This window comes from Pseudochaenichthys georgianus, chromosome 5, assembly GCF_902827115.2.
Source record: "Pseudochaenichthys georgianus chromosome 5, fPseGeo1.2, whole genome shotgun sequence".
NCBI classification, from domain to species: Eukaryota; Metazoa; Chordata; class Actinopteri; order Perciformes; family Channichthyidae; genus Pseudochaenichthys; species Pseudochaenichthys georgianus.
In genome coordinates, this window is record NC_047507.1 from 13,403,984 (window position 1) to 13,419,834 (window position 15,851).

Here is a 15,851-nt window from a genome sequence, read left to right on the forward strand (position 1 = left end):
CCCAACATGTCTTCTTTCAGACCATTGGAAAGAAAATGACCAAAACACACTTAAATACCCTAGGACCAGGTGTTTATTTCTCTAGTTGTATGGAGTGCTGCAATAAGCTTTCTGTGATCATAAATAACTGATTTGTACGGCATTGCAAAGAGTTAACGGTGAAGATGTGAATAAATGCTGACTGTTTGAGGCAGATCGAGCTGCTCGAGATCTCGAGCACCCCGACATGAAGTCTGGCATGAACCAGCTGGTGGTCGTCAGAAGCAAGAAACAGGTCGAGGATAATAAGGGAGGCCCAGCACTACCATGCTGCCTTTAACCCCCATGAGGCTATGTTCTGTGAGCGATAGACCAGAGTATTCGAGGGTTGCTTTCTTGAGAAGTTGAGAGATATAAAGTGTGAGTTATATTTACAGAAAAGGGGAACAGATCATCAGTGACGGTGTGCAAGAAGGAGTATGTGATGGGGTCAAGAGGTCATGACTGTTAGTGGAGACGTGACAGAGGTGGCAGGTAGAGATTAAGGAGGAAAGCTACAGCACTGTAAACGCTGTCTTAGACAACAAACGTATGGTATTATTCAATTAATGCTCAAAAGGGGCCGGAGTAGATAGAAATATGTGTTGTTTAATTGTATCCATCAATTGTACAGAACAGGATAATAATGCTTGATCTGTGAGAGTTCATCCTCATTAAATTCCCCAAAAGACAACTGAGAGACAAGCAGAGACACATGGGCTCTCCTGTGCATGGGAAGAGAGAACATGTCTCTACAGGGGGAGGTGATGGAGTGTGGGGAAAAGACAGACAGGTTGAGTGTAAAAAGGAGGAGAGGAGCGCTAATTGAAGGGAAACATATTGATGGTGGCAGCATTTTGAGTGGGGAGAAGTTGAAAGGTTCAAATAAAGAGTAAGAAAATTGAAGTGAACCCAACAAATAGTTTCCCACCTCACTTAAATAAGCTTGGTGTAAAATCAGAAAGGAGCAAATGGTCAGTAGTTGATAGTCTCTTTCATCATAGATGTCTTTAGTTCAAAATAAAATTCCTAACCAAATGTCCTCCATATTTTCTTTGTGCTATAGCTGCTGCAGTGCCTGAAGCTCGGCGCTCTGTCCCGCACCACGGCCAGCACCCAGATGAACGCCACAAGCTCTCGGTCGCACGCCATCTTCACCATCCACCTCTGTCAGATGAGAGAGTGTCCGCCGGGTCTAACGGTGAGATATGGGGTTTTAGGGTAAAAGAAAAAAATAGCAAAACATTTATAAAAAGCTATTAATTGAATATTACAGTAGCATTGAAGATGATCAAATAAATGATATTTTGTGTGTAAAACGCCCTCACTCGTGAGCTCATTTTGAATGTTTTATGTCTGCTAGCAGAACGGAGGAGCAGAGACCGGGGAGGTGAACGACGTGGACTCCGGCCCCATCACTCAGCCCGAGTTTGAGACGCTGATGGCCAAATTCCACTTTGTGGACCTAGCCGGCTCTGAGAGGCTGAAACGCACAGGAGCAACGGGAGAGAGAGCCCGCGAGGGAATCTCTATTAACTGTGGACTGGTGAGACAGAGTGTGTGTGTGTGTGTGTGTGTGTGTGTGTGTGTGTGTGTGTGTGTGTGTGTGTGTGTGTGTGTGTGTGTGTGTGTGTGTGTGTGTGTGTGTGTGTGTGTGTGTGTGTGTGTGTGTGTGTGTGTGTGTGTGTGTGTGTGTGTGTGTGTGTGTGTGTGTGTGTGTGTGTGTGTGTGTGTGTGTGTGTGTGTGTGTGTGTGTGTGTGTGTGTGTGTGTGTGTGTGTGTGTGTGTGTGTGTGTGTGTGTGTGTGTGTGTGTGTGTGTGTGTGTGTGTGTGTGAACACAGAGTTTGACAAAGCTTAGGTCAGCTTCTTTTGCTCCCTGACTGTACTCAGATGTACAGATGATGTCGTTTCTTTGTGATTCATACATTTCAGTATATATAATCATTTATGAAACTAGTTTGATACATTTAAATGATTCTGTTCTTGTTTGTGTTGTAGCTGGCCCTTGGAAATGTGATCAGTGCTTTAGGAGACCAGACTAAGAAGGGGGGACACGTCCCTTACCGAGACTCCAAACTCACTCGTCTGCTGCAGGACTCACTCGGCGGCAACAGGTACACACACACACACACACACACACACACACACACACACACACACACACACACACACACACACACACACACACACACACACACACACACACACACACACACACACACACACACACACACACACACACACACACACACACACACACACAGAATAATAGTTAAAGTACAAATATGTTGGAGAAACATCAAAAATCCTATTTACTAATCATATCATTCTGAAATATAAGTTTAGGTTAGTGCTTCTGTAATTAACTAAGCCATTCGTGCTCTGTAGTCAATGAATCGAAGTTGGTTGGAGATGAACGTGAGTTAATGAGTTTTTCTGAAGCTGCTATTGAGTTATGTCATGCCTGAGTATCTAAGGGGCTTTTGTTGTATTCATTCTCACAAGAAGACATTCTTAACATTGCCATACTGTAAGTTGCCTTCTACATCTTTCTCCCTATACCAGTCGCACATTGATGATTGCCTGCGTCAGTCCGTCAGACCGAGACTTCATGGAGACACTGAACACACTGAAATACGCCAACCGTGCGCGAAACATCAAGAACAAGGTGGTGGTGAACCAGGACAAGTCCAGCCAGCAGATCAGCGCCCTGCGAGCAGAGATCGCCCGGCTGCAGATGGAGCTGATGGAGTTCAAGGCGGTGAGAGATGGATGACGATAAGAAACGTTTATAAGACAGAAAACTTTGTGGGTGCGTTTGAATAATACAAAAAAAAGAATAAGGACAAGGAGGGGCTCAGAGAAAAAAGATAAAAGGGGCTGAATGACAGAGATGCTGAATGAAGAGTGGCAGGTTGAAGAACATGGCTGTCAGTGTGATGCAATGAAGCGGTAAGAGACATGATGGATACAAACGTGAATAGTAACTGAGCAGAGAAAGAAAAAAGACAGCAAGTGAAGCTGGTATTGAAAGGTGAATAAGAAAAGCAGAGGCCATGTCTGCTGCAGCAGCTGTTTACTATCAAATTAAAGATATTTACTGGAACACACACATCCATTTATACCTTTACTACAGAGAATATGATGAAGATTAACCTGTGCAACATCAGCATTTTCCAAACTAATGCAGAGATAAATTGATCATGTAGCTTAATGTTCCTGTGCTGACAAGCCCTGTCTAACATAGTTTACCTGATATAAACCAATATGCTGTGAGGAGACTGGAGAATGCTACTAGGAATGTGACGTAATCGGCCAGAAATTCAGAAAGTCTGCAAAATGTCGCCGCTTTCTAATCAGCTTTGACCTCCGGGGCTAAAAGAAACAAGCTAGGTTTCCAGTCTCTTATGCGATTAAGGGGGTTAATAGAAAGCCGTGAATGTGTGACTGCTGAGGGACTGCGAGCTGACCTCAGTGTGCTAATAAGGGATGAGAAGTGACTGGAGTCTGGGAGTAATGGAGTGTTGGATGGTGGATGTAATGATGTCTGCGAGCTGTGACTGGAGTACGAATTCCCTCTCTGTTCCAACGGGGTTTTTTCAGTGTTCATCATGCATTTACTAGAATCTGTTTAGTTGTTCAGGTCCTGTTGTGTTGTCCTTAAAGGTCACCTATTGTGCAAAATCCACTTTGTCACGTCTTTTATTCATAAACATGTGTCCCCTCTGTGGAAAGAGATTCTGAAAGTTTCAGGAAAAAAGATTCGCTCACTTTTTGTCCTGATCCATTTCTATAAAAACCTGTCTGAAAATGAGCTGATCAGATTTTGGCCACTTTATGATGTCATAACGATTGGCTTGTGTAACCATTAGCCATTCACCAACCAAGGCAACCCCCCCCCCCCCCCACTTATCACCTGAATCTCCTCCTAGAGCACCATTGTGTTCTTTTAAACCAAATATCTCTCAGAGGGGCGTGGGGAGGGGCTCCTTATTTTCATCTAAAGTAACAGACAGAGAATCAGCACTTTTGAAACAGGGCTGAAACAGAGGGGATTATGGGATGCTGCAATGGGTGATCTGTTTGGTATTTGGAGTCAAACACTTCAGAGACATGTTTTGTAACTTGTATATATCTGGGACCAGAGTTGGGTGTAACGCGTTACTGTAATAATATTACTTTGTCGGTAACGGAGTAGTGTAACTTTTATAATTCAGTAATCACACTACAGTTACTAACATTGCCCCGACACGCGTTACTTCGTTACTTTCTAAAATCAGTCATAATCAAACCTCAACAAACACCTGCAAAGAACACATGCTAAGGTGAAGCTAACGCACATAGCTGTTGTTTATTTATATCACACACGTAGTCTGTTCTTCTTCTCTGTTTTCCGGTTGTTGCCTGTTTTGAATGACGAATACACACTACCGCCGCCTGCTGGTAAGGAGAGTTATTGTCACTCACGCATGCGCAGTTCGTACATGCTCGGCTGAAGTCTGGCTCCAGTGCAACACATGGCCAACACGCAGGAGAACACGCCGACGCAACAGCGTGAGCAGAGATAGACTGCGCAAAATATACAGATGGCAGGAGACAGAGAACAGCCACGGTCAGATAGGAAAACATTCAGGATCTGGATCAGTCTTATGCGACAATGGAAACTGAACGAAAGAGAACATTTGAAACTTTAGCAGTCTGCGTGATCTGCCTGCAGGGAGGGGCGGGCCGGCCCTGCGAGTAAAGTAACGAGTAAAGTAACGAATTACTTTATGCAGAGAGTAACGAAGTAGTGTAATATATTACTTTTTTTTAAAAGTAATATGTAATATGTAATATATTACTTTTTTTTAGTAACGACCCCATCTCTGTCTGGGACCTATAATATATTGATGAAAAACAGTATAATTGGGGACCCTTTAAAATGGGTGTGGTTTTCAGTGTGATTGTGCTCCATGCTGACGGTGTTCTTCTCTGTGCAGGGGAAGCGTGTGGTGGGGGAGGACGGCTCAGAGGGCTACAGCGACCTGTGTCAGGAGAACGCCATGCTGCAGAGAGAGAGCGACACACTGCGCCTCAGGGTGAAGGCCATGCAGGAGACCATCGACCATCTCAACACCCGCGTCACACATCTGCTGACCAATGAGGTCAGCTCTCTGCTCACCAAGTCCGGTACGTGAGAAGGATGCCCGACTGCTTTGGATGATTTTACACCACATGTAAACCTTTTTCTTCTAAATTCAACATCTTCAATTTTGCTTTCCTTATGCTTTTGACTGTTAGGTGAGGGCACTGAGGAGATCGGGGTTCTGATCCATAAATACATCCGAGAGGTTGAAGAACTTAGGTAAGCTGCAAACTGAAACATATTTTTAACCAGACTTATGAAGCTCTTGATTTTTAAAGAAATATTCAAATTTTTGGGGAAATCTATGTTCATACATCGTCCATCTTGCCACAACAAATGGAAGCAGTTCATGTTCAGTTGTATTTTCTGTATTGTAATTGTCTGTGTAGTGAAATATCATAGTTTCTCAACACATAACTTTATTTTGAAAAGCAGAAAATATGCAAAGGGAATCATTTGTGTTATTTATTTTTCAAAAAGTTTCAGGCTAAAAATCAGGATCGGTGGCTTTATTGGTTTCAATTACTTCAGTTTGACTGTTTCCCCTCGTTCTTTAGAGAGAAATTCTGCATGACCAATTGTGTTTTCTCCGTCAGAACCAAGCTCCTTGAGAGCGAGGCCATGAACGAGTCGTTGCGACGGCACACGGCCCGACTCTCCACTCGCTCCCTGTTCACTTCCTCCACTCACAGCCCGGCACCCGGCCACCCACCTGGATCCTCCCCTGCTCCCTTGTCCATGGAGGCTGAGCTGACAGATGTGTTACGACGGGCCAAAATGGACATCGAGAAGTTGAAGAAGAAAGAGAGGAGGCAGAGGAGAACGAGGTGAGGGAGGCATTTAAGATATTTAGACATCATTCCTAAAAAAAAACGTTTTACAATTGAAACAAACAAGACACAAATAACAGATCAGGAAGCCTTCACAGACTTTCAGGAATCTCTTTTATCCTCATACATCCATCCAAACACCACAGTTTAAAGTTTGAAAGTTTAATTTATCATTAGTTCCTCTTAGCCCTTGTCAATTAACTTATGCATGGTTGAAAAGCCAAGCGGGCATGATGAGTACATTATTGTAGTCATACTCCCCTCATTGTTTTTCTCATTTAGCTTAAGAGCCACATCACAAGACGATTAGTGCTTTGGGAGGGCCGGCCTCTGAAAAGAATTGAGTTGCAGCCAGTGCCGAGTTTTACTGCTGGCTGTAAAAAAAGTCTAATTCAGTCGGCCAGTGGTTCATGAGAGAAGAGCGCACAGCCTCACAGGCTAATTGAGGTTCAATGGAATAGAGAGAGGGAGGAGGATGGGAATTTAGAGATGGAACGGGTGATAAGAGGCACGGCTGTAAAAAAGGGACCAAAGGGGAGAATCAAATTGGCAATAAAAGTGTAAGAGGCAATATGATGAGACATCAGCTAATGACAAAATGTCACCTTGAGCAGATCACTTGGCAGCTCTCCCAAAGCTTTAATGGTGGTTCCCTGAAAGAGTGGTGTAATGAAATGGAGAGATTGTCAACAAAAAGTGAAGGAAAAATAATTTCATGATGCAAAACGTATTGACGGATGATGCTATGTGTGTGTTTTCCTCATGTGGCCGAAACAACGATGATTTTCTCCTCAATTAGTCCCGAGTTGGAGAAAGGTATGAAGAAACGAGTCAAACTGCACACCCACGAGAATGGAGAGAACGGGCAGAGTGGGCAGAGTGGGCATAACGGACAAAATGGAGAGATAGATTCTGACGACAATTACGTCGAGGTAAGGGACTCGCGTTGGCGTTCGTACAAGTTCAAAACAAATGGAACAAAGTCTGACGTATCTGTGTGTTTCTGTTTGCAGGATGTCATGTCTCCACTGCAGGAGGAGAGTGGGTGTGAAGAAGATGAGGGGGAGGATGAAGAGGAAGGCAGGGAGGAGGAGAATGGGTTTGACAGTGACGAGAGCCAGGTGGATTCAGACTCCGACTCTGAAGAGAAAGGTGTGTTTCATCCGCCGTAACAAAAGGAACACACTTCTTCTCCCTTTGTCTTCTGTTTTCAGCCATGGGAAATTCTGGATGTTTTTTGGTCAATATCTAACAAATATACTATGAAATACCATGACATGTTTTACATACATTCATGGTGCCCAGAGGATGAATCACACTTCTGTGATCCCTGAAGATGTTTCCAGACATAATATTCAGATGAATCGGTGATGCACATAACATTTTAATGCCTCAGACTAACTCTCTTCGGACTTGTCCTCGAGTGCTATCGGCTTGTGTCGATACATTTTAACCTCTGCAGCGCATCAATCTGCTACTGAGCGCACCTCATTCGAAATGGCTGAGGTGAAGCTCTAGGGGAGAATACAGCATTTTCAATAACACTTCCTCAAGAGCAAAATCCAACGTCTGGGAGGCTTTTGGGGGGGTGTCATCCTAGATCAGACGGACCACTGGTGGTCCGTGAGCGCCCCCTAGTGGTCCGCGAGTATATTGGTAACATTTGAAATAAATACATTTAAGTTTTCCGCACTCTCGCGCGAATATCTCCGCAATGGAGCGAGCTAAAGTTTCATCACACTTGCTACCACTTGTTTGTACCATTTTCAGGCGATTTGTAATCTGTTCTAGAAAAACGATGCGATTTTGGATATTTGTGGAGTTAGGTGGTCCGCGAGTGTTTTTTTATTGGTTAAGTGGTCCTTGGTATGAAAAAGTTTGAGAAACACTGTCCTAGATGGAGAAAATAACCAACATCCCACGCTTTTTGAGACAAATATGCAACTGCGTGTGTTAATAATTGCACGTTTTCACTGCTCATATATATGCGGGTTCGGGTCGGGTTGCGGATCTTGTGCCGACGGGTCGGGTCGGGTTGTGGAACTAATTGGCAATATGTGCGGGTAGCGGGGCGGGTTCGGTATTGCACGTCGGGGCGGTGCGGGGCGGGTCTTGAAAATCAGACCCGTGCAGGACTCTGCTTTGTACCCCGCCTGATTTTCCTTTCCATCCTGCAGCCAACTTCCAGGCGGACCTGGCTGATCTGACCTGCGAGATCGAGATCAAACAGAAGCTGATAGACGAGCTGGAGAACAGCCAGCGGAGGCTGCTGATGCTGAAGCTGCAGTACGAGGAGAAGCTCATCCTCCTCCAGAACAAGATCAAAGACACTCAGCAGGAGAGGGACCGCGTACTGCAGAATCTCAGTGAGTTCATTCATCATAGCATTTTTTTAATTCACACACAGTTGTGGAGTTCTCATTCATAACACTCCGTTCGATGTCTCACTATGGGATGCGCCTCATCGCGGAGCAAACAGAAGCATCAATCTCATTACGCCAATCCTGATTGGCTGGTGATCTTGACGTCAACGTCAGGGGAAATCACCCCCTATAAGTAGCCTGCGCCACGACGCATGCGTCATTCAAACACCTCTTCTCGCTTCAGAGCACATCTCTAACGGTAGCCGGGCTAGCTCAACAGTCCACAGACTGAACCCAAAGCTATTTTCGGTCGACGGGCGTTAGCCGGCTACCCTATTCTCTCACAGAGGAGTATTATAGTCAACCTCGCCGTTCTTCCTCTGGAATAAGGTAAGGTTTTGACTTCAAGTTAACAACACACCAGTCGCTAACTTGTGTTTTTTCCCCTCACTACCGACACCACGGTAGCGAGGACACTTTTTTCTTCTCTCTTCCACGGAGGAGAAAAGGATTACAGGAATATTACCATACCAGGTAATATCCTTGAGAGAAAAAGACCCACGCTGTCCTTTTTTCCCCCGGATTAAAGACAGATCGGTAAACACTTTTTTCTCGAACGTACCTGTCATGAGCGGACCCTCTCCACGCCTCACGGCGAACGAGATGGATGCCTCTCCCCCTCACACCAGAGGAGTCAGGAACTCGGAGGCTCGGCGCTGCGGTTGCGGGTTGAAAGTGTCAGGCACAGACTCACACCAGATCTGTTCGTCCTGCCTCGGGCTGGAACACGCCCAGGAGGCCATCGACAACCCCGGCTCGTGCGGACATTGTGCCCGCCTCACCGTGAAGAGCCTCCACCGAAGGTTAGTGCAACAAGCTAACCTGTCGGGACGGGACCCCCTCATGTCCACTGATCCGCCGACCGGCAATCAAGACACGGGGGCGTCTGCCGCAGAGATGGAGCCCCTCACTGTGGTCTGGGGCTCACCGACAGCGGCACCCGCAGAACCGGAATCCCGCGCCATATCAGGCCGAGATCCGGTGGCGGCAAGAAACGCGGGAACGGGGCCCCACGCTATACCAAGCTGGGGCTCCCGACTGGACCTCACCATGGTTACACCCGCGGAAGATGTCCTGGAGTTAGACTGCATGGAGGACGAAGAGTACACCTCTGAGTTCCTCCTGTCTGACTCGGGTGAGCAAGAAGACGACGTCTTCGTGTCACCAGCTCAGGCTGCAAAGCCGGGAGCGATGGCTGCTCTCTCGGCAATAGCACACCAGCTTCGCCCTGTCTCAGTATGGACCTACAAGCCGTGTGTCAGCGCGCTGCGGCCAGACTAGACAAGTTGGCCGAGAAAATCTCCGGTTCCGGCTGCAGCTCAGGCTCAGCCAACCCAGAATTTCGGCCAGCAGTCGAGGAAGAAGAAGCGAGCAGCGTGACAGCCCCTCCTTCTCCCCTCCGTGAATGTGTTCCCGCCGCCTCGAGAGATGCCTACACGCCATCCTCAAGTCCGCACAAACACATGTCACACGTTGGTTGACTCCTCTGTCATTAAACATTTGCCGCTGACGCATCCAGGCCGAGGGCCGAGGGCGCAGCTCAAAAAAAAAAAGAATAGAAAATCAATAAAACCAATTTTCTCCCCTTTTGAGAGCAGCAACGGCATCTCTCAAAAGGCGGATTATTGACGGGTCTGTGAAGGCACCACCGCCGCGCAGTGCCGGCTGGAGCTGTAAGCGTGACATCTCAGCTGGCTCTAAGGAGCTTGCAACAGGAGATACTCACGACACCCAAGCTGCCTCGAACTCTGCTCTGTTTAAAACACCGAAGACGCAGAGGTCGCAGCCCATCCCGAGTCCCCAGCCCAGGCTGGAGACGAGGGCAAGTTGGCCGAGAAAATCTCCGGTTCCGGCTGCAGCTCAGGCTCAGCCAACCCAGACTTTCGGCCAGCAGTCGAGGAAGAAGAAGCGAGCGGCGTGACAGCCCCTCCTTCTCCCCTCCGTGAATGTGTTCCCGCCGCCTCGAGAGATGCCTCAACGTCATCCTCAAGTCCGCATAAAACACATGTCACATCTTTCTGTCTGAATAAACCATTTTCCGCTGACGCATCCAGGAGGGCCAAGGGCGCAGCTAAAAATAAATAAACAGTCCGTTAACTATAAATCCCCTTCTGAGAGCAGCTACGGCCTCTCTCAAAAGGCGGATAATAAACGGGTCTGTGAAGGCACCACCGTCACGCACATGCGCAGTGCCGGCTAGAGCTGTAATGGACAGCCCGCCAATTCTTCCCCTTTGGAGAGCAGCTACGGCACCTCTCAAAGGACGGATTATTGACGGGTCCGTGAAGCCACCGCCACACACATGCGCAGTGCCGGCCCGGGCTTTAAGGGCACCACCGGCACGCGCAGGCGCAGTGCCGACTGGAGCCGTGAGGGCACCACCGGCACACACATGCGCAGTACCGGCTGGAGCTGTAAAGGCACCTCCGTCACGCACATGCGCAGTGCCGGTCGGAGCCGTAAGAGTGACATCCCAGCTGGCTCTAAGGAGCATACAGCAGGAGATACTCACGATGTCTGCCTGGGCTTCTCAAAACAGTTATAATTTATCTGTTTTCACAAACCCAGTGAGAGTCAACCCACATTCTGGAGAGAAGAGTTCTCTCTCTCCCAGAATGAAGGGTTTTATCTATAAAGCCCACCGAGCGGAGTCAGATTACGGAGGAGAATGTCCTCGTAAAGCACCCGCTCAACATGGGCCTCATAATAAAACTAAACCCCGAACGCCACGGCTTACGGAGAGTTTTGGTGATTATGAAATGCGTAGTGGCACTACACCCGACTTTTCCAGTGCGGGACGCGCCTACGGGTGCAGTCCTTTCACGGAAGGTGGTCACCACGGACGCAGGTCAGACGGGCTGACAGGGGATTTACGAAGGTCGCCCGGTGAGAGGTCTCTAGAACAGAGACTTCCAGCAGGCACGCGTAAATTACCCGGAGCTTTTAGCGGTGTTCCCCACCCAAAAATGCTTCCTGCCTTCTCTCAGAGGACTTCATGTCCCCGTGAGGACAGACAACACGATATCGTGTATGAACCGCCAGGGGAGATTGCGTTGTCTCCAGTCTCCACACTGACTGCTGTCAAGCCAGCCTCCACTTGGGAAAACACAGTCAAGCCAGCCCGCACGTGATATTGGGGTGCGCGAATATTAGAAGCATTACGGTAAAATCCCAGCGCTTACTCGGTCAATAACAAAAGCACCTATAAAAACAAACCAAACATATTAAATTAAGAAATATGTACTATATAATGTGATCAATAATTATTTAAAACAAACTACGTATAACTACCACGAGTAAATGTAAAATGTAAGGAGTTTCAAAATAAAAGTCCTTTGAAATCTCATATATGAGCTATCAGCCCTGTGTTTAGATAAGAATAAAACGAAATATCTCCCTGATGCAAGACTTATCTCACTGCAGGGTGATAGAAGGACACCCCATCTACTCACCCAGAAAAAATCAGGACATTCTGATGTGGAGTTTCAAAATAAAAGACCTTTGAAATCCCATATATGAGCTATCAGCCCTGTGTTTAGATAAGAATAAAACGAAATCTCTCGAGACGATGACGAGACGGCACCGACGGCAGTAAACAATAACTGTAACGAAATCATCATGCCATATCGTTGACGAAAAGTGACGAGACGAAAATGTAGTTTACTAAATAAAAACTATGACAAAATCTCTCTTTACTTTCGTTGACGAAAAATGAGGAGACGAAATATTATCAAAGATAACGTTAAATCTCTGAGAGTCAGTTTTTCTCCCAGCAGTTCCATTTCCGGTGCTGCGGCAGAGCAGCAGCTGTGTGTATGTGCTGCGCGTAGCGGTACATTTGAATTACACCGGGCAGCGGCACAATATGAACTGTCAGGAAGACTCGGGTCTAACTAACCTTATTTAACAGAAAATAAAATGGCAACAACAGGGCTTAGGAGCAGTGTTCGCGTTAACCGAATACCCCCCCGTTAGCGCGAGTGAGCGATACATTGTGCACTCGACGGATAATAATGGATTATGACGGAAATGTTACGATCCTGTCTGTCAAAATGACTGGCAACGAAAAAGTCTAAAGCTACCACTGCTTGGGAGAAAGAAACTATGTGATATTTGGGCCCATTTTCGCTACAATGAGGCGGAGAAAAAAAGCGAATGCATTGTTTCATCAGAAGGGAAGCAATGCGGCCAAAACACAGCTGGTAAAAACACCACAAACCTGACCAGATACTCTGCAAAGCTGCATTCTTAAATCATTCAACCTGTGTTTTTCATCAAATAAGGACAAGATATAATCTTATTTATTTATATACTAAAATGACAAATTATTGGTTTTGGCTAGACTAGTTTGACTGAAATGTTCTATATAATCTGATGACTAAAAAAGACTCAACCGTTTTCATTGACAAAAAGTAGACTAAAATAATTAGTTTTCTTTGACTAAAATAAGACTAAAATGCTCAGACTTTTAGTCGACTAAATCTTGACTAAAATGTTTACCGTTTTAGTCGACTAAAATAAGACTAAAATGCTCAGACTTTTAGTCGACTAAAACTTGACTAAATAAAAACAGGATGAAGATGACTAAATATGACTAAAACTAAAAAGGAAATTTAATACAGGACTACGACTAAAACTAAATAAAAAAATAGCTGACGAAATTAACACTACCTGATGCAAGACTCATCTCACTGCAGGGTGATAGGACACCCAGAAAAAATCAGGACATTCTGATGTGGAGTTTCAAAATAAAAGACCTTTGAAATCCCATATATGAGCTATCAGCCCTGTGTTTAGATAAGAATAAAACGAAATCTCTCCCTGATGCAAGACTTATCTCACTGCAGGGTGATAGAAGGACAGCCCATCTACTCACCCAGAGAAAATCAGGACATTCTGATGTGGAGTTTCAAAATAAAAGACCTTTGAAATCCCATATATGAGCTATCAGCCCCGTGTTTAGATAAGAATAAAACGAAATCTCTCCCTGATGCAAGACTCATCTCACTGCAGGGTGATCGAAGGACACCCCATCTACTCACCCAGAAAAAATCAGGACATTCTGATGTGGAGTTTCAAAATAAAAGACCTTTGAAATCCCATATATGAGCTATCAGCCCTGTGTTTAGATAAGAATAAAACGAAATCTCTCCCTGATGCAAGACTTATCTCACTGCAGGGTGATAGAAGGACAGCCCATCTACTCACCCAGAGAAAATCAGGACATTCTGATGTGGAGTTTCAAAATAAAAGACCTTTGAAATCCCATATATGAGCTATCAGCCCCGTGTTTAGATAAGAATACAACGAAATCTCTCCCTGATGCAAGACTCATCTCACTGCAGGGTTCTAGAAGGACACCCCATCTACTCACCCAGAAAAAATCAGGACATTCTGATGTGGAGTTTCAAAATAAAAGACCTTTGAAATCCCATATATGAGCCATCAGCCCTGTGTTTAGATAAGAATAAAACGAAATCTCTCCCTGATGCAAGACTCATCTCACTGCAGGGTGATCGAAGGACACCCCATCTACTCACCCAGAAAAAATCAGGACATTCTGATGTGGAGTTTCAAAATAAAAGACCTTTGAAATCCCATATATGAGCTATCAGCCCTGTGTTTACATAAGAATAAAACGAAATGTCTCCCTGATGCAAGACTCATCTCACTGCAGGGTGATAGAAGGACACCCCATCTACTCACCCAGAACAAATCAGGACATTCTGATGTGGAGTTTCAAAATAAAAGACCTTTGAAATCCCATATATGAGCTATCAGCCCTGTGTTTAGATAAGATTAAAACGAAATCTCTCCCTGATGCAAGACTCATCTCACTGCAGGGTGATAGGACAGCCCATCTACTCACCCAGAAAAAATCAGGACATTCTGATGTGGAGTTTCAAAATAAAAGACCTTTGAAATCCCATATATGAGCTATCAGCCCTGTGTTTAAATACGAATAAAACGAAATCTCTCCCTGATGCAAGACTCATCTCACTGCAGGGTGATAGAAGGACACCCCATCTACTCACCCAGAAAAAATCAGGACATTCTGATATATAGTTTCAAAATAAAATGGTAAGGTAGGACCCAAACACAGTGTTAAAACAAGGGAGGCAGATATTGAGGACAAAAAAACAAAAAGGAGCAGGCGAGGTAAAAGTGAAATCAAATTTTAGACAGAAATGCACTATTATAGTCCTTATAGTTTACTTGTGGTATTTGCTAAAGTGTATATTCTGATTTATTAGTTTTGAATATTATTATTTTGTAATGGATGGTTTTCAAGGTGTACAATTTATGTTACATTTTTCTCGATTGCTAACACACATCTTTTTTTAAATTGCTTACTTTCTCAGAACACTAAACACAATTCACAAAACCACACACCTAAAGTGCAAAACACCTAATTTCTCCTGTGAAGAACTGCACTCAAAACTACTTAAACACTTACCAAATGCAAACTTTAGCCCCACATATTCATTCACACTTCATTCATAATACTAGATTGTTTGACCACATATTTTATGGGCTATGCTCTGTACATAGAGGAATGTCCTGATTTTTTCTGGGTGAGTAGATGGGGTGTCCTTCTATCACCCTGCAGTGAGATGAGTCTTGCATCAGGGAGAGATTTCGTTTTATTCTTATCTAAACACAGGGCTGATAGCTCATATATGGGATTTCAAAGGTCTTTTATTTTGAAACTCCACATCAGAATATCCTGATTTCTTCTGGGTGAGTATATGGGATGTCCTTCTATCACCCTGCAGTGAGATGAGTCTTGCATCAGGGAGAGATTTCGTTGTATTCTTATCTAAACACAGGGCTGATAGCTCATATATGGGATTTCAAAGGTCTTTTATTTTGAAACTCCACATCAGAATGTCCTGATTTTTTCTGGGTGAGTAGATGGGCTGTCCTTCTATCACCCTGCAGTGAGATGAGTCTTGCATCAGGGAGAGATTTCGTTTTATTCGTATTTAAACACAGGGCTGATAGCTCATATATGGGATTTCAAAGGTCTTTTATTTTGAAACTCCACATCAGAATGTCCTGATTTTTTCTGGGTGAGTAGATGGGCTGTCCTTCTATCACCCTGCAGTGAGATGAGTCTTGCATCAGGGAGAGATTTCGTTTTATTCGTATTTAAACACAGGGCTGATAGCTCATATATGGGATTTCAAAGGTCTTTTATTTTGAAACTCCACATCAGAATGTCCTGATTTTTTCTGGGTGAGTAGATGGGCTGTCCTTCTATCACCCTGCAGTGAGATGAGTCTTGCATCAGGGAGAGATTTCGTTTTAATCTTATCTAAACACAGGGCTGATAGCTCATATATGGGATTTCAAAGGTCTTTTATTTTGAAACTCCACATCAGAATGTCCTGATTTTTTTCTGGGTGAGTAGATGGGCTGTCCTTCTATCACCCTGCAGTGAGATGAGT

At 45.0% G+C, this 15,851-nt stretch overlaps 1 protein-coding gene across 1 annotated transcript in view; it reads left to right on the forward strand.

Annotated features, from left to right (window-relative positions):
- The window catches only part of kif21b (kinesin family member 21B), a 75,475-nt gene that overhangs the window by 23,700 nt on the left and 35,924 nt on the right, over window positions 1–15,851 (forward strand). Inside the window, 10 exon segments of the mRNA XM_071203103.1 lie at window positions 1,085–1,219; window positions 1,382–1,564; window positions 2,018–2,133; window positions 2,585–2,780; window positions 5,002–5,191; window positions 5,303–5,366; window positions 5,744–5,974; window positions 6,777–6,909; window positions 6,991–7,129; window positions 8,155–8,343. Coding sequence (XP_071059204.1) covers window positions 1,085–1,219; window positions 1,382–1,564; window positions 2,018–2,133; window positions 2,585–2,780; window positions 5,002–5,191; window positions 5,303–5,366; window positions 5,744–5,974; window positions 6,777–6,909; window positions 6,991–7,129; window positions 8,155–8,343 — 1,576 coding nt within the window.